The sequence below is a fragment of the Ursus arctos genome, unplaced genomic scaffold, assembly GCF_023065955.2.
Source record: "Ursus arctos isolate Adak ecotype North America unplaced genomic scaffold, UrsArc2.0 scaffold_1, whole genome shotgun sequence".
NCBI lineage: Eukaryota > Metazoa > Chordata > Mammalia > Carnivora > Ursidae > Ursus > Ursus arctos.
Window position 1 is genome coordinate 4231137 of NW_026622763.1, and position 24571 is coordinate 4255707.

Here is a 24571-nt window from a genome sequence, read left to right on the forward strand (position 1 = left end):
TGCTCCTCCCAACCGCAGCATGCACCCAGAGGGTTAAATTCTGCAGATGTTCTACTGGGATCAATCAGCATAAGGAGGGCCAGGAGTATTTCACTAGAAACAGAATTTCAGAGGGCTGAGACTTCCAGTCCACTTCTCACTTTTAGCTGGCAGGACCCTGGCAATTGAATGCTGTAGACAAAAAGTGAGATGAGGACTCTACTTTCTTGCTGGGATTGTCCAGCCCAGGGGGAAGGATGCAAAGATACCAACACTAGGGATTTTGTAAGGTCAGGAATCAGATCACAGTACAGTGAAATTTAAAGTAGGCAATGTCTGGGGCGCCTGGGTGGCTCAGTCAGTTAAGCACCCGACTCTTCATTTTGGCTCAGGCCATGATCTCAGGGTTGTGAGATCGAACTCCACATTGAGCTCTGTGCTGGGTGTGGAGCCTGCTTAATACTCTCTCTCCTTCTCCCTCTGCCCCTCCCCCACTCCCCTTTCTCTCTTTCACTCCCTTTCTTAAAAAAAAAAAAAAGTAGACAAGTTCTTCTTTAAGTTCAGAGGTTCTGACCAGTGTTAGTCCTCGACTCCTCATCATGAACACACAACCAAGGATAACCAGGTATCTGAGGGGCCTTCTAACAATGCAAGATACAAACCATCAGACATACTGAAAAACACAGCCTGGAAGATACGGAAGCTAGGCAATGAAAATAAAACTAAAAACAAAGAGCAAAAGCAAATAAAGACCAGAACTGTGGATGCTGTCTTCAAAGGACAAAAAAAGATGTATCCATGAAACAGGAAGGCAGTACTACACAAAAGGAACACGTGGAGAACAAAGAGCGTGTCCTGAAATTTAAACTACAAGAGCAGAAATTGAACTCAGTAGAAGAGTTGGAAAATACAATCGAGGAAATCTCCCAGAAGTCGAGTAAAAAAACAAAAAGATAGGAAACAGAAAAGACAAGAAATTAAAAGAATCAGTTCGGGAGATCCTACCTCCAAGTAATGGAGTTTCAGCAAGAGATCAGAGAAGAGGAAAGGAGATCACTTAAAAATTATTCGTAGAAAAATTCCAAACCTGAAGGGCATGAGTTTCCTGATTTAAAGAACCATGAAATGCCCAGCACAGTAGATGCTGTGGACACAGTTAAACCAACGCTAAGATAAACATCTTGAAATTTCATAACCCTCGAGATAAAAAGATCTTCCCCCTTCTCCTATACTTCATCGCCTCCCTATGACCCTACTGCTGTGCCTCTGTAATTGACTCTGTCATCAGAATTCCCTGTATCCTTCCTCTTTGAGTGTGCCTGCCTTCTTTCTTTCTTTTTTTTTTTTTTTAGGTGATACATAATGTATTTAGGTGATACATAATTCTTTTAATGTATTTATAAACATTTTCTAGAAAAGTGGAATATTACATGATTTTAGTTTTTTTCTTCATACAAAGGAGACATTTTTTCATATCACTACATATAGTTCTACATTGTTTTTTTTAAAGAATGCGTAATATTTAAGTATAAAGATAGACCATCATATATGTACATAATCACTGATAAACCATTTGGATTATTTTTCATTTTTCACTCTTAAAACATTGCCAAGACAGACATTATCCTCCAGCGGTCCTTGTGGACTCATTGTAGCTTTTAGGATAATTTCAAGAAGAGGAAACTCTGGATGTGTACATTGTTAGTTTTGACAGGTATTGCCGAAGTACCTTCCAAAACAAACCATGAATTAACACCTCCATCACATGTACAAGTTCCCGCATTTCCCTCATCCTCAGTCCTGGTTGTGATTTCTCTCTGTAGTCTGCATTTCTATAGGAACACATTCACATTTCTTCTCCCAGGAAGAGCCCTGTAGAGAGTCTGCCTGTTTCCCACTGGATGGTGCTCATTTTTGTGTGGATTTGGAGGGCTTGAAGTCACTGAGGTACAGTCTGGTTGCTGCCTCCTCCATGGGGCACACTGCTCTCATTTGCCACAGAGTCTAACTAACTAGAATCTGGTTCTCCCACAGGGTCTGGGCTCCTACACTCTGTCCAAAGTAGTGGCTCTCTTTCCTCCCCATCCTTCTGTCACTGGGCCTGGTGGTGGGGTTGATGCCCTCTTTGTGCCTCGCTGCCACTTTCAGGCCATCCTTCTTGGAAAGCATTCAGTCTGTATTCAGATTTCATAAAATTTGCAGTTGAAAAAGTACTTTCACATATCCAAGTTATTCCAAGTACACTGCAGAGTTTTCTAATAACTGAATCAGAGATCAGCTTTAAATACGAATTATTTAAATGAACTATCGTTAAAAATTTTGCTCCTACTTGCACTTGCCCCCAGTCAAGTGATTAGTAGCCCCATATGGCTAGAGGCTACCTTGTTGGTCAGGGCAGCTCAAGAGGCTGCATCAGATTCTACTTGATTTGTGGGTATGTTTGTCTGTCCTTCAGAAGATCCATAACGTCTGGCTCTCATTCTGTCCAAAATGATTTCCCAGCTCTCTGGCTTCTCAGTTGCTCCAATGCTTCCCTGTCCAACCCCTTCCATCAGCAGCACACACCCACAAGCACAAGCCTTCCCTGACCTCTTCTGTCCGCCAGTCCCCCTAACTTCTGTCTTCCTGCCTGCCGGCACTGGTACTGCAACTCCAGCAGTACCCACCGGGGAACCTTCGATCCACCGAAGCTACTACCACCTTTGCGTTATTCCTTGCTGCTTTTCATGGCCTTTCCCTGCTCTCCCTGACTCATTTCCTGTGGTCCATTACGATCACTTCCTTGCATAGAGCCCCCACTTCCTTACCCCCCCTTCACTTTGTCAGAACCAGAGTCAAATTCAACTTTCTGCTGAATTTGTGCAGCAGACTGTGGTGGGGTAAACAACCATGTTGGCTGGCCTTGCTTAACCTCACAAACCTCCACTAGGATCTTATAGGGGACCAACACAGAATGCTTTCTAAGCCACTCTCCTGGATAGCTGTTTTACCTCTGCTCCTCTCAAAACTTCCACACCTTCTCATCCATGTTCACTACTAGATGATGAACTTGTTCCCTACTTTTTGAGAAAAATGGAAACACCCAAAAGAGAATTTCCACCAACTCCGGCTCTTACATCTCCTTTCCTGCCAGCATCTGTATCCCATGCTCTACTCATCAGTTACTATGAATGGACTCTTGGTACTTTGCTGACCTCAGCCTTTGTAGCCTGATCTCAGCCTTTCTAACCTGCTGAGAACAGTGCTGTAGCGCTTCTCCCTCTTTCCTACTTAATCAGTGTTTTCTCGCAAGTGTATCATTCACATAGTAAGTATAAACATGCTGTCATTTCTTCCATCTTAAAACTCTGTTGAGCCACCTTGCTCCACTACCTACCTCATTTTTTTCCTCCTATTTTCAAAGAAAATAAAGGAGTTATGTGTATTTGCTAACTCAAGTTTTTCTTCCAGTTTCTTTCTCTCGTTTTCACTAAGGTATAGAAAACTGCAAAGATAATGCATGTATGCCGTGATTAGTTAGCACAAGTGAACACAGCATACAACCACTATCTAGGTCAAGAAAAACAACATACCAGCACTTTCTCCCAAAGGCAACTAACCAGTTTTTCTTTTGACTCTGTTGATTTGCTTTGCCTCTTTTTGAACTTCTACTGAATCATACATTACACGTTTTTGTGTGAGTCCACCTTCCTTCCCTTGGTTTGATGTAATTCATCCACCTTATTGCATGTGATAGTAATTTTTTTATTGCTATATGAAATGCAATTGTATAACAATACCATAGTTTATCCATAGGTCTTTGGGTGGTTTCCAGTTTGGGGCCATAATGTTATCCTGAATGTTTTTGTATGACCTTTGATACATAGGTAAATGGGTACCTCGGAGGGGATTTGCTGAGTTGGAAACTATACTTATGTTCAGCTCTGGTGGACATTGGCAACAGTGTTTCCAAGTGTTTATACCCCTGCACTCTAAGCAGCCCGTGGGGATCATTGCATTCATAATCACCAACCGCTTGTTATTGGCAGTCTAAATTTGGTTGTTCTGTGGATGTATAGTGGTGTATCTCATTAGGTTTAATGATTTTCTTTGCTTTTTGGGGGGGTAGTTAGTGGAGTTGGTCTTGTTTATTTTTTACTTTTTATTATGGAAAACTTGAAACATAATAAAATTTTGAACATATGAATGTATACCCATTATTCAATTTCAGTTATCAGTTTATCAGCTCAGGGACAGTTTTGTTTAATTACATACCTACCCACCCCCTTCTACCATATTATTTTGAAGCAAATCCTAGAGAGCACGTCATTTCATTTGTATATATTTCAGCATGTGTCTATTGAGGTACTCACTAAAAAATATAATAACCTCATAATATTAAATATCTAGTCATTGTTCAAATTTCCAGTGGTCTCAATTGTCACAAAGTTTTTGTTTAATTTATTTGAATCGGTATATTATAAGGTGCCCACATTGTGATCAGTTGACATGTCTCCTAAGACTCTTCTATAGGTTTCCTTCATCTCTTTTTTCCTTGAGATTTCTTTGTTGAAACTTGGTCTGTTCTGTAGACTTTTCCCTCTCCCTGCCTGGATTTTGTCAACTGCATCCACATTGTGTTAGTTTCCTAGAGCTGCCATAACAAATTACCACAAATCTGGTGGCTTAAAACAACAGAAATTTATTCTCACAGAGGTGCCTGACTGACTTAGTAGAGCATGTGACTCTTGATCTCAAGGTTGTGAGTCTGAGTCCCGTGTTGGGTATAGAAATTGCTTAAAGATAAAATCTTTAAAAAATAAAAATTATTCTCACAGTTCTGATGGCTAGAAGTCTGAAATCAGGATGTGTCAACAGAGTTGGTTCCTTCTGAATGCACCCAGTGAAAATCCATTCCATGCCTCCCTCCTAGCTTCTGGTGGCTCTTGGCAGACCTTTGGCTTGTGGACACATCACTCCAGTCTCTGCTTCCACATTCACATGGTCTTCCTGTGTCTTTATGTCTCAAATCTCCTTCTCCTTTCTGTGATAAGGATACCAGTCATCGGATTTAGGGCTTACACTAAAGCTAGAAGGCTCTTACTCTGAGATCTCTAACTTAATTACATTCACAAAGACCGTATTTTTTTATATTCAAAGGTACAGGGATTAGGACTTGGATATCTCTTAGGGACCACAATTCAACCCACTACCCCTGTGGTGTAGTTTTGCTGTTCTTGTCTCTTCCACACATTTTCTCTTAAGTTGTTACTTGAATCTAAAGCTTGATTAGATTCATATATCTTTTTTTTTTTTTCTTTTTTTTTTTTTTTGGCAAGAGCACTTTATAAATTAAAATGATGTTTGGTGGTCACCCTTTTTGAGATGCTAACAGACTTGATGATCACTATCTAGATCCATTAATTAGGCTTTGCAAAAATTCTGGTTCTAGCCATTTTCTTTCAACCCCCTCTTGTCTAGCATTTGCTCTCACCACTCTGCCAAAACTAAACATGTCACGATTACTCACAGCTTCCACATTGCTGAGCCCACTGGTTCTCAGTTTGAGCCATTTGTGGCCTCTACTGCATGGCATAGTTGACACTAACTTGACCAACTTTTCTCATTTGACTTCCAGGAACTTTCTCAGGTCAATATAAATACATAGACATAATAATAATCGTGAACACGTAATGTGGATTTCAAGTTTGATAATGAGTAGAAAGAAGATGTGGCATACTAGAAGTATCAGCTAAAAGAGTCACAGTGGTTGCTTCCTGGAGAGAGATGGGCAGGATATGGGGATGGGGACCTGCTGTATTTTGTTAAAAGCTTTTTAGTGCAATTTGGCTTTTTTAATAATGTATCTGTATTACTTTCGATAAAATTTTAAAATCCACTTAAAAATGGATTAGCCAGTGTAGTGCTTTTATTTTGCAATAGGTATGCCTAGCAACTATGTACTTCCTATCCTTTAATGCCCTCGGACTGTTGTTTTCTGGGTTTGTCTGGTCTCTTTCAGAATGGCAGTTCGGAAAACCCTCATTCCTCCTCAGCCTCCTGAAGTGGCTAGCCCTCGAGTGGAGAGCTCTATGCGGAGTACATCCGGGTCACCTAGGCCTGCAGGGTGAGCACATAAATGTTATCACTCTTGCTTCCAACTGCTCATAATTGGGGAGGAAAAAGTCTAACACATGTGACAAATTTTACATAATTTGCCTACGTGCATCTTTTTACATCCACTTTCTAGCTGTGTGACCTGGACACATTGTTCAGCCTCTCTGATTATTATTTATGAATAGCCGTATTTATAACATCTGCTTCATAGAATTCTTATGTATTTAAATGAAATGATGCATTTTAAAGCATTAAGGACAGAGCCTGCCTCAGAGTAACCCCCAGTTATTATTGCTATCAAATATGGCATCATAGGGCACCTGGGTGTCTCAGTCGGTTAAGTGACCAACTCTTGGTTTTGACTCAGGTCGTGACCTCAGGGTCATGAGATTGAGCCCTGCATTGGACTCTGTGCTCAGCACGGAGTCTCCTTGAGATAATTTCCCCTTCTGCTCCTTCCACTGCTCATGCGCTCACTCTCTTTCTCAAGTAAATTAAATCTTTAAAAGAAAAAAATGATATCATGACAGTAGTTAATATATACTGTTTTCTTTATTCTTTTTAATTCCACAAGTAATATTATTTTGGGAAAGAGACACTATAAAAATATTTAAAATATAAAGTGAAAATCATTATCCTGTTCTCCGTCTACCTTGCCAATCCACTGGCCAGAATTGTATAGATTGGTAACAGTTTTGTTAAGTATCTTTCCACGTCTTTCTCTATGTACACATGTAGAGTAAGTCTTAAAAACAGGATCTTGCTGATTAGAGTGTTCTACATCTTGCAGTTTTTACTTATATCAGTTATAGCTTGCCATGGTGATGATGTATTTATCTACTTCATCATAAAATTTCATTCAAAAAAAAAAAAAAACAAACTTCATTCAAGAAAAATTATTGCCTTGTGTGTGCCAGGTACCATTTTAGAATCTGGGAATATAGAAGAGTGACTAAGACAAAGTCTCCATTTTCCTTAAGCTTACTTTCTAGTAGGTGTAAGAAATAAATACGTGAAGAAAAAGAAGGCAGTGTGAAAGGAATGTAAGGCAGCAGGAGGAAGAGGTGATGCTGTCCAGAAAGCCTTCTCTGAGTAGACGTTTAAGAGCACAAAGGAACAGTCACATGCTTCCTGATGTCCAACTGCGTCAGGCCGAGGAGAGAGCAGGGGCCAAGAATTTGATGTAGGAGGACATGCGGTAGTTACTTTGCACATTAGTGCAGAAAAGTAAAAATAACCATGCAGGGGGAAGCTATGAAAAATTATCTTAATTTTAGGGGGTGGGGGTTGTGCTTATTCTATGACCTTTAAAATGTTATGAAAATACTCAAAACTCTCTTATCATCAGTTACCATATATAGAGAAGTGAAAAAAGTAGTAAAACTAATATTTATTTGTTACACTGTAATTTAAACCCGAGAAACACTGAGAATTAAAGTTTTATTTCTTTTTAAAAGGTAATCAAGAGTAGTTGAACAGTGCTCGCTACCTCCACATTGTGTAACTCAGTGGTGAAGAGCACAACAGTCCTTCCGTGCGTTGGTGAATTGTCATGATCCTTTCTAAGTTTGGATCTGCTTCTGACATTTTATCCTTTGTCTTTTCAATGGTGGCAGATTATCTCCAAGAGTTCCTTTAATGTGAAACTTTTTGCCAGCATCACTTCTTAGGGACATCTTCATCCTTTTCATCAGAGCCCTCTGCCCTAACTAATGCATGGAATCCGGGTGCGCATTTCACAGCAGCATCTTTTTTTTTTTTTTTTTTTTTTAAGAATTTATTTATTTATTTGACAGAGATAGAGACAGCCAGTGAGAGAGGGAACACAAGCAGGGGGAGTGGGAGAGGAAGAAGCAGGCTCATAGCAGAGGAGCCTGATGTGGGGCTCGATCCCATAACGCCGGGATCACGCCCTGAGCCGAAGGCAGAAGCTTAACCGCTGTGCCACCCAGGCACCCCTGCAGCAGCATCTTTTAACTGTGCTAGTGGCTTCACCAGATAGCTTAACATTAATTCATCAAAATTAATTTATTAACTTTTTAAATAAACCAGCCTTTACTGGCCAGAAAAGGATTTGTTGTTATTGTTGCTTTTGTTTTTCATTCTCCTTGTAAGTGGCCATTTTCTTTCAGTGTGGCAGCTAACTTTAACACTTTGGCCTAAATGACTGGGATTTATTTATTTACTCATTCGTTCATTCATTCATTCATTTATTTATTTATTTAATAGTCATCAATCCAAAGTAGAAGTAAATACTGCATTTCACCATAGTGGCTTTTTGCTCCTAGTGCAATTTCAACTAAAAGATGAGATGAGATGACTTTACTATCTTCCTTTAATATTCATTGGGTTCTTTCTATGTGGTCCATACCATATCTTCATACAAGCCTAGGGCTCATCCTGTCTTCTCTTTGCTGTTGCCCGTTCCAAGTCTTTTAATCACATCCAATTTTACTTCCAGAATTACTGTTTTTTTCCTGCATTTTCGTTTTTGTTGGCCAGTTCTCACTCTCTTTCTGTCATCCATTATTGTAAAATTTCACCTTAGTTTATCCCTGGGAAACAAGAAACAGCACAGCTCCACACTTTACCATCTGCATAAACTAAATAACAGATGTGCAGTGACCATTCACAGACATACTTCAAAGGAAGTGATGTGATTGGTCGTAGATCATGGTGCGTATCTGTTAGTTACATAGTGATTTGTGGACTGAGGAGCTAGCAGCAAAGTTTGCATAACATTGCATAAAGTTTATGTAACTACTTACAGTTAATATACAGTGGTAACTGAAATTTGAACAGATTGGTGGGGCACTCGTGTAATATAGTTACATGATATAGTAGAATTCACACATCTCAGGATCGTACAAAGTCAGGACTGCCTGTATGTTAGGAACTCACAAGGAACAGCAAGAGAACAAGGGGATAGTTACACATCATGGTTCAGAGATACAACTGAGGGCCAGATGATGTAGGGCTTTAAGGGCCATTCAGAATCCTTTGGATTTTATTCTGGGTGAGACTGAGAGCCATAGGAATGACATGATTTGACTTATTTTTAAAGATTACTCTGGCTACTGTGCTGGGAATAAACTGCAAGAAAGCAAAAGTGGAAGCAGGGAGACCCAAGTGAGAGATGATGGAACCTTAGACTATCATAGAGGCTTAGACCAGAATGGAGATAGTAAAAGTCTTAAAGAGTTCAGATTCTGGATATGTATTGAAGGTGCAGCTGACAGAATTTTCTGATAGAGAGAAGGGGAGAAACCAATGATAGCTAGGAGGTTTTGCATGGGAATAACAAGGGAAAAAAAATCTAAGAATTTAGTTTTAAATATTTTACTTTTGAGATCTCCAAGTGGTTAGACACAGCCAAGTGGAGATGTCACGTGTATAGCCCACTAAAAAATTCCAAAGTAGATCCGTTTCTAGAATTGAAGATAGAGATCTGTGCTGGGGATTAAGTTTTGAGAATTATAAACAGATATATGTTTTTTACACCGTGAGAGTAGAAGAAAGTCTACTGATAGTATAAATAGAGAGTAGAGGTGGTACAAAGACCATGCCTTAGGACATGTCATCTTAGGAGATGTAAAATAAAAAACTAGAAAAGGAGACTGTATTCCTGTACTATGTGATGTTCCCAGATGTGTTGGTGCCATAGTTAGTCCTCCTTTAATGAACACTTAGGTTATTTCCATTTATTACTGTAATAAACAAGTAATGCAGTGCATCTTTTTGTTTACTGTTGAGCCCTTTTGCAAACATTTCTCTGGAATATATTTCTGGAAGTAGCGTTACTGGGTCAAATTACATGTAGAGTTTAAATTCTGATTTCCAATCACTGTACCTGTTTATATCCTCATGAAATGTGTTCCCATTTTCTCCATGTTGTTGCCAGCATTGGATACTAAATTTTACAAATTTAATACACTACCTTTTTTGCTTAAAGTGTTGTAGGTTTTGTTTCTTTTTTTTTTTAAGTAGCACTAGAGTTACTTTTAAAATGCTAAGAAAAAATAGGGTTCCTAAAGGTGAAAAGCACTCTGTGAAGTACAAAAGTATATTCCTTGTAAGCAGCAATATGTGCAGAAACTTGGGTGAGAGGGGGCTATTTTCAGAGTCTTTCCTGGACTGAGTATGGTTCCGAGATAGGTTGTGGAGGTAGGGCACTGCACAGGCAGGCACCCAGCTGGCCTTACTTGCAGTTGGCAGTCTGTTTCTGTGGCACCTGAAAGAAGAGAGCATTTGGACTGTGAAAAATAACTAGCTAAAATCAGAGCAGTCTCCCCACACTCCCACGCCCAAGTGAAAGGAATCTCATGTAAATTGCTGTTTTTAGGAATAGCCCAACTCATTCACTGATGAGTAATAAAAGGATCTTCATGTGAAGATAACTAAAATTAAAAAGTAGAAGAAGAACAACAAAATATACTCATTTGTTCAGTAGGAACACTTACCAGAAAAGCAGGACAGATGAAACTTATTTTCAAAATCTGACTATGAATTTAAATTACTTAATGAAGTCAGCACCACCTCAGTGAAGGAAAACACACAGAGATGAAATGCAGACTCCCAGGACTAAATGACAGAACATAAAGGGATGACACATGAAGGGACAGAACTCAGTAAAGATATAAAAGAAACCACAGAATGAAGGTAAAATTAAAATAGAAAACAGTGTAGACATAGAGGATAGAATTGGGAAAAGTGAGCAAAATTTTAAAAAGAAGCAGAGATAAAACAAAAACCATATGGAACATACTATGATACAAGTAAGATCTAAAGTACATATCAACATCTCAGAAACCAATATGTGATTTAAAATTGAGGACACATTAATATTATCATTAATGTATTCTTAAGTGGCACACAAAATTTGTGTATAATTACTGGCAGCTTAGATTCAGTAAAATACTGAAGTCCAGTGGTGGTGTTTAGAGATAGTGGGGGAGGGGGTTAAGGGAGGGAGGGGGAGTTCTCAGTACATCTTTTGAAACATGAATATATTACCAATTCAAAGCCAAAAGATTAAGGAAAATTAAAATATTATAAAATAGAAAATAGATAAAGTAAATCTAAAAACTGTTCGAATAAATTTAAAAACAATTTTAAAAGAAGTCAGATAATAATATAAGCTATTACTTACATAAACTTAGGTGTTTTCTGTCAGTCACTAATTCATCCTCAGACTCTCCACCAAACCTATCCTCCAAATACAGACAGATCTGTCAGATCTCTCAGTTCCATTTTTTTCTTGATTATATCCCTCCCTCCTTGAAGCCTTGCTTTTACCTAATCCAGTCTGCACTGGTTGCTCTCTGGACTTGGTGCCCAGCTATTATCCCTGGTGTTCCTTTTGTCCATCATGCTCTGAATTCCCTTCAAGTTATCCCTGGTGCACGTATACATTTCCTTTTCCTTGGTTTACTGTCTGATTTATTAGAGCATCTCTTTTGTGGTAGAGAAGGAGTATGTAAGATGTCAGGGTTTTTTTGCATATCAGAAAATGGCTTTATTCTGCCATCACTCTTGTAGCAAGAATTACTATCAGACTCCACTCAGTGAGCCAGAGACCTTGTGGTGTTAGTGAAGGACTAGCCCCTCATGTAGCTACCTACACTTGAGAGGACATCGATCAGCTGGGGGCTCAACTCCAAGCTCAAACACTGTGCAGTGCACTCACTCTTAAGTCTATTTTCTCTTTGTTGTTGACATTGGGTAAATTATATTGATCTGTCCCCAACCCTACTGATTCTATCTCCGCTCTACTACTGACAGTATACAGTGAGTTTATTTGGTCAATTGTATTTTTTAGTTCTATCATTTACATTTGGTTCTTTTTATAATTTTGATTTCTTTGCTGAGATTGTTCTGTTTTTTTCCATTTATTTCTAGTGAATCTGTCATTACTTGTTGAAGCACTTTTATGATATCTGTGTCCTTATCTGATAATACCTTCATCATTCATCTCCTATTCAAGATGTGATTTTCCTGGCTCTTGGTTAGATGAGTGGTTTTCTGTTTGGACCTGAACATTTATGGTCTTATAAGACCCTGGAATTTATTTATAGCTTAATGTTTTAGCAGTTCTCCTCTCAGACGACCCAGTTGAAGAAGAGAAAACATTGCCTCCTTACTGCCAAGTGGGGGACTGAAATCCAGGTTCCCTGCTTGGCCTCTTTTGACACCACTTCAGTGGTGAGATGGTAGAGAGAGGATGGAGGTGCCTCGTTATGTATGGCCTGACAAGTGTGAAAGTCTGGGGTCTCCAAAGCATTTGCAAGAGAGAATGGAAATGATACCACAGTTGTTTCTCTGGCGTTTCACTGGGGTAGAGCAGTTACTGTCTGAAGGTTTCCCATCTTGCTGAGCTGCTCCTGTCTTGGTTCTTTAAGCAGACTTTTCTTAGGACTTTTGTCTGCGCCTTTTGACATTTCTGCATTGTGGTTCTCCAGGACCCAGTCTGGAACACATGAGGCAAAAAGGAAACCCAAGGAATTCACTGCTGTGTCATTCTTTGGTCCTGAGGTCCCTAGCCAGTCTACCTTCATCTTTCAACAGCTATTCTATTTGCATTATATGTAATACTCATGATTTTCAGCTATACTTAGCAGGAACAACAGGAAAAAGTAGATCTGTGCCATCTTTCCATAAACAAAATTCCTACCTGCACTCTTAAATAATACAATGGCTGGGAGAATTTGAAATTGGAAAATCTCTTTTTCAGGGCGCCTGGGTGGCTCCGTTCATTAAAGGTTCAGCTCTTCATTTCAGTTCAGGTCAGATTCTCACTGTCGTGAGATGGAGCCCCATGTTGGGCTCAGTGCTGAGTCTGCTTGAGATTCTCGCTCTCTCTTCCTCTCCCTCTGCCCCTTCCCCGCTCATGCTCGCTCGCTCTCTCAATAAATTAATTAATTTTTATAAAAAATCCCTTTTTCTTTGTAGGTGATATCTTCAACTTATAGCATTCTCTTTTGAAGTTCTTAATATGAAAACCTGTAAATGTATAGCAAAATAGAGCAAACAGTATTCAACTAGACTTAATTTTTAATATTTTGCCATATATTACCTTTTTTGTGTAATTAAATTACAGAATTTTACTTTTAAGTACTTGTGCATTTTGACAGTTTAATTATAATATGTCTAGGTGCGGGTTCTTCCAATTTTTCCTACTTGAGTTAGTTGAACTTTTAGATAGATTGAAGTTTTTCATCAAATTTTAGGGAGTTTTTGGCCACTCTTTCTTCAGATATTCTTCCTGCCCTTTTCTCTCTGCTTCTGGGACTCCCGTTATGTATATGTTGGTTTACTTACTGCTGTCCCAAAGATCCCTGAGGCTCTGCTTATTTTTCCTCCTATACACCCCCCCCCTTTTTTTTTTAGTTTCTCAGACTGGATAATCTCAGTTGACCTACCTTTGAGTTTATTGATTCCTTCTAATGGCTGCTGAAATATGTGGGTTTATTTTTTAAACTGCCATTTTTTAAAAAGTAATCTCTATACCCAGCGTGGGGCTCAAAGCACCCCAAGATCAAGAGTTGTGTGCTCTACCGACTAAGGCAGCCAGGCACTCCTAAAATACACTTTTGAGTCCTGTTAGTGGTTTTTTTTTTTCCTTTCAGCTCAACTTTTCAACTGCAGAATTCCTTTTTGGTCTTTTTTTATAATTTCTGTTCTTTATTAATCTGTTTGCTGAGACATCATTTTTATGCTGTTCTTTAGCCATGATCTCCTTTAGTTCTTTGAATATATTTATAATAGATAAATTCTTTGACTAGTAAGTCTAACATCTCTGCGTCCTCAGTACAGTTTTATTGCTTGCTTTTTTCCCCCTGTGTTTGAACAGTGCATTCTTGTTTCTTTACATACCTAGGAATTATTGTTGAAAACTGGGCATTTTAAACAGTATAATGTGGCAGCTCTGAAAATCAGATTCCCACCCCTCCCCAGGGTTTGCTGTTGCTGTTGTGGTTGTTCGTTTAGGGACTTTTATAAAATAATTCTTTAAAATCGATACCTTTGTCTAGTGTAACCACTGAATTCTCTACTGTATTAGCTTTGTAGTCAGCTAATGACTGAACAGATTTTGTTGAATGTCTGGAACCAATAAGTCTCCTGTGTTTGCCAAGGACTTCTGTGTGTGTCTTAGGATGACCCATCAACACTGAGGCAGGCAATTTTACATCTCTTTCTTACTTTTTTCTTCCTGCTTTCACAAAGCCTCGTACTCAGCCAGAGGTGAGAACTTGTGTCCTTCTCAGTCCTTTCCTGGCATAACCACAGTCCAGGGTATGCACATCGTCCTACATGTGTATGTTGCTTCCTGAATTGTCAGAAATACATTGGAGCTTTTCAAAGCACCTGTGGACATTTCATTCTCCAACTTTTCTTTTAAAGCTTTTTGGGTAGCTTATTGTTTGCCCTACCTGTTATCATCCTATCATTCAGCATTTACATCTAATTTTTACAAACAAACTCTGTAAGGATAAAGCTATTTACACTGAACAAGCTGGGTCAAATAAGACAATCTTGCAAATGGGAACAACCGGACAGGTTATATAATGAGAGTTCTTTGGTAAAGAACCCCTCTGTTAGCTTACAGGCTGCTGGTTTTCACTGTGAGCATGGACTGTTGGTATGCATGCCTACCATGGCGGTGGAGATGAACAGAAATAGCACAAGTGAAATACATCAGAGTTTACTGGTCTTACTGAGGTTCAGCTAATTTTCTTGAATAATTTTGCCAGATTATTAATTTCCAGAGTTCTGAAGAAAACATTTGGCATTTTTGTCACGTTTTTTGTTGCTTTTATGAAAGAGAATTTTCAGAGATTGTTACTCCCACATTTTTGCTGATGTTTCTGGTGGTTTTATCTTTTAATTCTCTTTAATTCCAGAATAATTTAAGACTCACAGAAGTTATAAAGATAGTACAGAAAGTTCCCATGTACTCTTTACCCAGTTTCCCCCAATGATTACATCTTACATATCCCTTGTACTTCTTCAAAATGAAAAAATTGGCAGAGTGCCTGGGTGGCTCAGTTGGTTAAGCATCTGCCTTCAGCTCAGGTCGTGATCTCAGGGTCCTGGGAATGAGCCCTACGTGGACTCCCTGCTCAGCGGGGTGTCTGCTTCTCCCTCTCCCCCTCCCCCTGCTGTTGCGTGTGCGTGCACATGTGCACACTCGTGCTCTTTCTTTCATGAATAAAGTTATTACAAAGAAAAAGAAAAAATTGACATTAGTACAATGCTCTTGACTAACTATAAACCTTATTAAAATGTCACCAGTTTTTTTTTCCTTTGGTATATACTACTTTGAAATTTCACCCATGAATAGATTTATGTAACCATTATCATAATCAGAATGTGACTCTGGGGCGTCTGGGTGGCGCAGTTGTTAAGCATCTGCCTTCGGCTCAGGGCGTGATCCCGGCATTCTGGGATCAAGGCCCACATCGGGCTCCTCTGCTGGGAGCCTGCTTCTTCCTCTCCCACTCCCCTGCTGTGTTCCCTCTCTCGCTGGCTGTCTCTCTGTCAAATAAATAAATAAAATCTTAAAAAAAAATTATAAAAAAATAAAAATAAAAAAATAAAAAAAAAGAATGTGACTCTGTTTTATTGCCACAAAGACATTCCCTTATTTACAATCATACCCTTCCCCCAAACCTAACACCTCGCCATGTAGCTGTGCCACCACCAGAATTTTGTCATTTTGAGGGTTTTATGTAAATGGAATCTTGTAAGTTACTTATGTTATTTATATAATTATCTATATAATTTTATTTACAAAATTTATATATCTGTATTTATAGAAGTTATATAATTTATATATTTATGTTTTATATAACTGTATCTATATATATTTAATTGTATATCTATATTTTATAAATTTATGTAATTATATAATTATATATATGTAATTATATCTATATAATTATATACATAATTTTATATATTTATATATAAATTTTATATTTATGTGGTTTATATTTTATATATTTTATTTATATAATTATATAAATACATATTTCTCATACAGTAACCTAATGGTGCTGGCTGATTTTCACCCAACATAGTACTCCTGAGGTCCATCCAAATTATAGCGTGTATCAGTAGTTCTTTTTAGAGTGGGTAATGATACATCATATGGATGTATCACAGTTGTTTATCCATTTGTTTATTGAAGTTCATAGGGGTTGTTTCCAGTTTGGGATTATTACAAATAAAGCTGCTACAAACAGTCATGTACAACTTTCTTGATAGACATACATTTTCTTTTCTCTGGGATAAAAATCCCAAGAGTGCAGTTGCTAAGTTACATATATTTTTCATTTTATAGGAAACTTCCAAACCGTTTTTGCAGAAGTGACTGTACCACTTTAAATTCCCACCTGCAGCATGTGAGACCCTTTTATTCTAAAACCTTGCTAAACTCATTTATTAGTGCTAGGAGTTTTTTTGTAAATCAAGTTGCTCCACATCCTTTCCTGCGCTTGCTGTTATAAAGTTTTTAAATTTTCTTTTCACGATTCTGATAGGGGTATGGTGTCCTATCATTGAGGCCTTAATTTGCATGTCTCTAATGGCTAATGGTATTGAATATCTTTTCATGTGCCTCTTTGTCTCCTGGATATTTCTTTAGTGAAGTATCTGTTCATTATTTGTGTTTCTTGCCCATGTTCTGATGAGATTATATGTTTTCTAGTCTTGAGTTTATAGAGTTCTTTATATATTGTGAATATAATTCTTTTATCATACATACATGTTTTGGTTTTATGTTTGTCTTGAACATTTTTAAGTGTATATTTCATTGGTGTTAAGCATATTCTCACTACTGTGCAACCATCTCCAGATCTTTTTGATCTTGCAGAACTACAACTCTACCCATTATTCAACCAGTCCCATTTTCTCTACCCCCACCCCCTTGAAGCCACTATTCTACTTTCTTTTTCAATGAATTTGGCTACTCTGGGTACCTCATATAAATGGAATTAATATAATGTGTTTCACAAATATTTTTTTTCAATCTGTGCCTTGTCTTTTCAACCTCTTAAAATGGTCTTTAGCAAAGCAAAAGTTTTTAATTTGATAAAACCCAATTTATTATTTTTTTCTTTTAGATTGTGCTTTTGGTATCATGTCTAGAATCTCTTTACATAATCCTAGGGTTTTTTGTATTTTTTATAAAACTTTTATAGTTTTACATTTTACACTCATTTATGACCCGTGTTGAATTCATTCTTGTGTATGGTGCGAGGTTTTGTTTGATGTTGACTTTTTTGCCTGTGGAAATCCAGTTGTTTTTGGCCTTGAACTTGAGGGGTACTGTTTTGTATTGCCTTTCCTATCCTGAATTTTTAGGATTAGTACTATTAAGTAGGTAAGTCTTTACAGCTATTAAATGAAATATTTTACTGGGGTGCCTGGCTGGCTCAGCCTAGTAGAGCAAGTGACTCTTAAATTCAGGGTCATGAGTTCAAGCCCCACGTTGGGTGTAGAGACTACTTAAAAATAATTTTTTTTTCAGATTTATTTATTTGAGGCTGTGCCTGGGTGGCTCAGTTGGTTGGGCGGCTGCCTTCGGCTCTGGTCATGATCTCATGGTCCTGGGATGGAGTCCCAGGGCAGGTTCCCTGCTCAGTGGCAAGGCTGCTTCTTCCTCTGCCCCCCCCAACTTGTGCTCTTGTACACACTTTCTCTCTTAAATAATAAATAAAATCTAGGGGCGCCTGGGTGGCTCAGTCGTTAAGCATCTGCCTTTGGCTCAGGGTGTGATCCCAGGGTCCTGGGATCAAGCCCCGCATCGGGTTCCCTGCTCTGCTGGGAGTCTGCTTCTTCCTCTCCCACTCCCCCTGCTTGTGTTCCCTCTTTCACTGGCTGTCTCTCTCTGTCAAATAAATAAATAAAATCTTTAAAAAATAATAAAATAAATTTTAAAAATAAAATCTAAAAAAAAAACAGGTTTCTTTATTTGAGAGAGAAAGCATGTGCATGTGTGTGCAGATTCAAGTGGAGGGAGGGGCAGAGGGAGAGAATCTTGAAGCAGACTCCCCACTGAGCACAGATCCCGACTCGGGCTGGATCTCACAACCCATGAGATCGTGACCTGAGCCGGAACCAAGAGTCAAGTGCTTAGCCAACTGCAGGTACCACAAAAATAAAACCTTTAAAAAAAATTTTTTTTTCTTTAAAAAAAAAGTTTAAGAAGAATTTATAATGATATGAGTGGATACTTCTGATAAAACTGAAAAAAATAGGATATACAGTTTTAAACATTAAATTTGTAGCTACCTCAGATTCCTAGAGTATTCTGATAAAATATACTGGAAAGTTATAAATGTGATGCCTCTGGGTAGAGGGCTGGGTGTGTGAGGTGGAGAAAAATTATTTTCAATTTATTTTCTTTTGGATCTTTGCCATGTATGTGAGTTTCCTCTTTTATTAGAAATAGGTTTACAAGAAACTACAACGTGTAAGTACAATTGTGATTTTAAAAAAAAAAAAGAAATTTCCTAAGACAACATATGCATTAAAGAATTCTGGGAGAAAAAAAGACACTACCGTAGTGAAAATTGGTTGCCTTTTAATGACGTGACTTTAAGTGATTTTGTTAAAATGTTATTTTCTAAGTTAATTTTATTACTGCTTATAAAATTTGGTGGGGGTGGCACAAGGAAAAGGTATTTTTAAAACTTGAATTTCCTTTAAAGCTTACCTTAAAGTTCAACTTCTAGAATCAAGTAAGAGAGTCTAAGTTGTGCTACACATTGTACAAAAAGACCTGGACAAACACCCACCCTCTGAGATGTTTGCTACATTATCTTTGCTTTTGTGTTTCAGTGCCAAGCCTAAGTCGGAGATCCATGTATCGATGGCCACTCCAGTTACTGTGTCCATGGAGACTGTGTCCAGTCAAAATAATGATCAGCCCGCCATTGCAGTCCCTCCCACGGCTCAGCAGCCTCCACCGACCATCCCAACCATGATCGCAGCCACAAGTCCCCCATCACAACCAGCTGTCGCCCTCTCAACCATTCCTGGAGCAGTCCCCGTCACTCCCCCCGTCACTACAATTGCGGCTGCCCCTCCACCATCAGCTGCTGTAGCTGGCAGTCTCTCCTCTGTGTTGGGCCCTCCGGTACCTGAGATAAAAGTTAAAGAGGAAGTGGAACCAATGGACATCATGAGGCCAGTCTCTGGTAGGTTCATTCATGGAGTTCTCTTTATTGGCATGTGCTTCCTCTTTTCCTGGCTCTCCTCGAGGGCCAGACTCTTGGGTGACCCTCAGTTGTGAAGCCTGACCCGTTGGTACCTGTTGTAAATTTGCATGTCATTCATTTTAAGAAGGGGACTGCTAGGCTCCTTTTGAAACTAAAACCATTTTTGCTGCCCTTTTAGCATCAATTTTATTTCTTACCAGAATCATAAAAAAGATGAACGTTTCCCCAAGAATATCCTTAAATAGAGCTTCTGTAGTTATATTGTTTTCTATTTCTCATTTTGGTTTGAGTCTTCTGTCTTTTTTTCTTAGTTAATGTAGTTAAAGCATTGCCTGTTTTGTTTTGTTATGTTATTGTTTATTCTGGTGTCTGTTTTATTTATTTCTGATTTTTCATTGTTATTTCCTTTCTCTGTTAAATGTCAGTAAATTCATTTTCTAGTTCTTTGTGGTATAATGTTGTTTATTTGAACATTTTTCCTTATTATAAGCATTTATAGTATAAAAAAATTAAAAATATAAAAAAGGGTCAAAATAAGATCACAGCTAAGTGCTAATTAGTTACAATTTATTCCCTGCCAATTTTTGTTGCCCTGTTACACAGTGAAGCAAGATTTATGTTGTTGAAAATACTCTCTTGATAAACTTACATGTGATTAGTAAAATCGTAAAACTCCTCACTGCTTTCTTTGCCTCCTCTCCTCGACTCTAAACTTCAGGTGTGTGAAACACAGGTCGCTTTGGAAGTTTTCTTTTTGTTTGTTTGTTTATATGTTAGTAATTTATTGAGGAATGCTGCTTCCCCTGACTACAAAAATAGCATTTAATGTACAAAATTTATGAAATACAGATAAAACCAAAGTGGAAGGCAAGTCATTTTGTTCTCTAATGAGCCAGCACTGCCCTCTTACCATTTTGGCGTAAAGACCTCCATCCCCCATGCTGTTTGTTCAGTAAGAGGTGTGGTTGTGCTGTGTCTGCAGTTGTTAAAGCTGCTGTTTGTTTGCATTTATTATGCCATGAAATATTCTTCTAGCTTACCCATATTTAGCCTCAGCACTTCATTGAAAGACACTGTGGATAACCCAGGAGGGGAAATGAAATGTTTTCAATTTTACTGTTCTTCTCTCTTGATTTGAGTAGTTCCTCTTAACCTCTCTCTGCTAGGAAATTGGCAGTAATCACACCTTAAACTGTAGGGCTCTATGCCAGGTACTGATAATATAGCCTTATATAAAACATACATCTCCGTCATCTTAGGGCTTACATTTTAATAGGAGAGAGAAACTGTCAAATAAAGCAGTAATAAAATACACATATACCTCAGGGAGATTGTGGGTTCATTTCCAGATCACCACAATAAAGCAAGTATTGCAGTAAAGTGACTATCACAATAAAGCAAGTCAAATGAATTTTTTTGATGTCCCAGTACATAAAAAAGTTATGTTTACACAATACTGTAGTCCATTAAGTATACAAAAGCATTATGTCTTTAAAAACAATGTACATACTTTACTGAAAAAAGTTTATTGCTAAAAAATGCTAACCACCATCTGAGTTTTCAGTGAGTCATAATCACTGGTCACAACCACCATAACAAATATAATAATGAAAAATTGTGAAATATTGAGAGAATTACCAAAATGTGGTATAGAGACATGAAGAGAGCCAATGCTATTGGGAGAATGGTGCTAATAGACTTGTTTAACAGAGGGTGGCCACAAACCTCCAGTTTTTGAAAAATGCAGTATCTGCGAGGTGCAATGAAGCAAAGCACAATCAAGTGAGATATGGCTCTGTAAGGGGAAGTTAGGGCTGGCGCTGTGGTTTTAAGAAGAGCTTTAAAGGAAGGGCCTCACTGAGGAAGTGATCTTTGAATAGAGACATTAAAAAGATGAAGTGCTAGTCATTAGGGTATCTGGAACAAGAACATTCCAGGCCCTAGTTAGGAACAAGCCTTGTATGCTCAGAATAGCAAAGACAGTTCAGGTAGACAGTCCAGGGATAGTATGTGGACTTCATAAAATCATTAGGGATCCAGGCTCCTAACACCCCTAGTTTGACCCTCATGCTTTTGATTCACGATAGCTGCTAGAACTCTAGCTATCATATCTGAGTTCTAGGGTGACAAGACAAGGAATAGAAGGTCACACCTTTTAAGGGAACTTATTAAAAGTGCTACAACACACTTCTGTTTTCATCTAGCCACACCTGTCTATAAAGGAGGCAAGTAAATAGAGTCTTTCAGCTGAATGGCAGTGTGTCCATCTATAAGTGTGAGGGTCCTCCTTCTAAGGATGGTGAAGTTGTGGTATCGTAGAAAGCAGTCAGCACCCTCTGCTGTAAGTAGAGTGCTTAGCACAGTGCCTGGCACATAGGAAGCCTCAATAAGTGGTAGTTCTCTTTTCTGTCTTCTTAACCATTCTCATTGGTTGGAAATCAAGTAAAGCTTTCCATTATTTTTGGATTCTTATACATGTATGTGCTCTTTTTCCTATGACAGCAGTTCCTCCCCTGGCTACCAGCACTGTCTCCCCGTCTCTTGCGTTGCTGGCTAACAACCTGTCCATGCCTACAAGCGACCTACCGCCTGGTGCCTCCCCAAGGAAAAAGCCTCGAAAGCAACAGCATGTGATTTCAACAGAAGAAGGGGATATGATGGAGACGAACAGCACTGATGATGAGAAGTCTGCTGCCAAGAGTCTTTTGGTGAAGGCTGAGAAACGCAAATCTCCACCCAAGGAGTATATTGGTAATGGTCACTTGGGCTAGCTATTGTCATGTGAAGCTTTCCCACTTAAGTCAGGAGTCCATCCCTGAGGCTGTTTACATAATCAGGTTTCACTTAGGGATCACTTCTTGGAGTTACACCTTGAGGACTCTTGACAATATATAATAAGTTATTTAGTACCTTCCTTTTCTTTTCTTCTGAATAGATGAAGAAGGTGTGAGGTATGTCCCGGTGCGTCCAAGACCTCCCATTACTTTGCTTCGTCACTATCGGAACCCCTGGAAGGCTGCTTACCACCACTTTCAGCGGTACAGTGATGTCCGGGTTAAAGGTTAGTTGCATGAAATTGGTCTTTCGCTTGACTGTAATGTGATCACAGTAGAACAGGAAGCTAGAATTATAGTTTTCTAGTTTCCAGAAAACCCAAGTGGTGACAGGATGACTTCTTTAGCCCCCGGGGTAGTTGCGGAAGAAAGAGCTGTACTAGATTGTTATTTGACATAGTCCACATTAGTCCCAAGGATGTCAGATGCACATACATTGTAAGCCCCAGGAAGTTTATTTTACAAAAGACCTTTTGCTTAACATATGGGAAGCTCTTAAAATAGTTCTGGGCAAGTGCCGAGTAAATGGTTTTGTTGTTATTGTGCTTGAGAATTACATTTTAATAAACCCACATACAATAAAAGCAGCTGATAGTACTTTGCAAATATATACAAATATTTCTACTGATATGCTTTAAGTATATTTAATCTCAGATATAATCATTGCACAGAGAAGAGTAAGTTTTCAGAGAATTGGTCACATTCCTCACTCCCTCACATAAATTCTACTTGGAAATTTCTCTGAGGGTTTCCTTGAAGCCTCAAGATGAGTCAGAGTTGGGTGGTATTTGATGTCTGTGAGCATGGGTGAGGGTTCTGACAGTTTAGTCTCTGAGTGGAAGTACAGAGGTGGCTGCACTTCCAGCAGTTCTTCCTCACGAGGTACCTTGAGCTCTGAAAATAAGCTAGATTTCCAAAGGCCAGGGAGTGGTGGCCTTTGATAGAAGGAGGACATGGGCTACTAAACGTCTCTTCACATCACAAGGATTCCATATCATAGCAGGAAAGTGTTTTAAAGTATTGCCTGGTAACATTTTAAGCCATTCTGAAGGATTGTTACCGCTTTCTGGGACTCGTTCTTCAAAACTATCTGAGCTCAGTGACAGCTGAAAGTATTGATACAAATAGTCTCTTGACTGTTAAACTGTATTGATCCGCTTTGCCCAAGCTTTAAAATCATGTTCATATAAATAAATCAAGATGGAATAGTGAAAATTGGTCAGGTAATTTCATAGGAAGGAAGAAAAGAGAAACCAAAGAACAAAAAGTGCAGGAAATAAACAGAAAGCAAATAGTAATATGGCAGACTTAGCCTTACATTTCAGTAATTACCTTAAATAGTCTGAACATACCAATAAAACACCAATTGTCAGAGTAGATGGACAAAGAAGACCCAGTTCCACTCTGTCTTTAAGAAACTCATTTCAGATTCAATGGCGTAAGTAAATTGACAGTTACAGGATGGAAATGATATATACAGTGCAAAAATAAAGCAGGAGTGGCTATGTTAATGCCAAATCAGGTAGACTTCAGAGGAGAGAAAATTACTAGAGACAGAAAAAGACATTACATGCTAATAAAAAAAAAATGTACAGAAAACAGAAATGAAGAGAATATATGAAGCAAGCTAAAAGGAGAAATAGGCAAATGAGCGGTGGTAGTTAGAACTTCAACACCCTGCTCTCAGCAACTAGTAAAACGATGTAACAAAAAATCAGCAAGGACTACACACCACCATATCTAACAGACCTTTATAGAACACTCCCAACAGCAGCAGAATAAACATTGTGTCAGGTGCCTACAAAACATAAAGATAAACCATATTCTGGATCATAAAAGAAACTTCAACAAATTTAAAGGAATTGAAATCATACAGGGTATCTTCATTGACCATGATGGAATCAAACTAGAAACCAGTAAGAAAAAGATAACAGAAGAATTCCTTGAAAACACAAACTGCCAAAACTCAACCAGAAGCAAATAGACAATCTGGTTAGTCTTAGAACTCATGAATAAAATGAACTCATAGTTTTGAAGCTTCCAAAGGAATCTGTATTTTCAGATACTCTAACTGGGAAACTCTACTCAACTTTTAAAGAGGAATCAACACCAGTTCTCTATAATCTCTTCTAAAATATAGGAGGAAGTATTTCCATATTAATTTTATGAGGCCAGTATTTCCCTAACACAAAATCCAGACAAGGAGAGTACAAATATAGAAAACTAATTATCAATATCCTTCATGAATATAGATGCTAAAGTCTGTAACAAAATGTTAGCAAATTAAATACAGCGACATATAAATAGCAGTTTATACCTTGATTGAGTGGGGTTTGTGCCAGCTATGCAAGGCTGGGTCACCATTTGAAAATCAGTGATTCACCATTATTAACAAGCTGTATTAACTTCCTAGGGCTGCCATAACAGAGTACCACAAAC

The 24571-nt window shown here is 38.4% G+C and overlaps 1 protein-coding gene and 1 non-coding gene across 13 annotated transcripts in view; one reads left to right on the forward strand and one right to left on the reverse strand.

The window, feature by feature from the left end:
• SAP130 (Sin3A associated protein 130) overlaps nucleotides 1-24571 on the forward strand; it is a 79267-nt gene that overhangs the window by 39028 nt on the left and 15668 nt on the right. For 9 of the 12 annotated variants that reach the window (XM_026510227.4, XM_026510231.4, XM_026510230.4 and 6 more), the window contains 4 exons: nucleotides 5981-6085; nucleotides 18919-19277; nucleotides 21801-22049; nucleotides 22234-22359. In XM_026510227.4, the coding sequence (XP_026366012.1) occupies nucleotides 5981-6085; nucleotides 18919-19277; nucleotides 21801-22049; nucleotides 22234-22359 (839 nt within the window). The remainder of the gene's footprint in view (nucleotides 1-5980; nucleotides 6086-18918; nucleotides 19278-21800; nucleotides 22050-22233; nucleotides 22360-24571) is intronic. The other 3 variants (XM_026510233.4, XM_026510236.4, XM_026510237.4) reach the window with 1 other exon arrangement.
• Nucleotides 11606-11753, reverse strand: LOC113263522 (small nucleolar RNA SNORA62/SNORA6 family). Its single transcript, XR_003319242.1, has one exon. It is a non-coding gene; the product is annotated as a small nucleolar RNA SNORA62/SNORA6 family (small nucleolar RNA).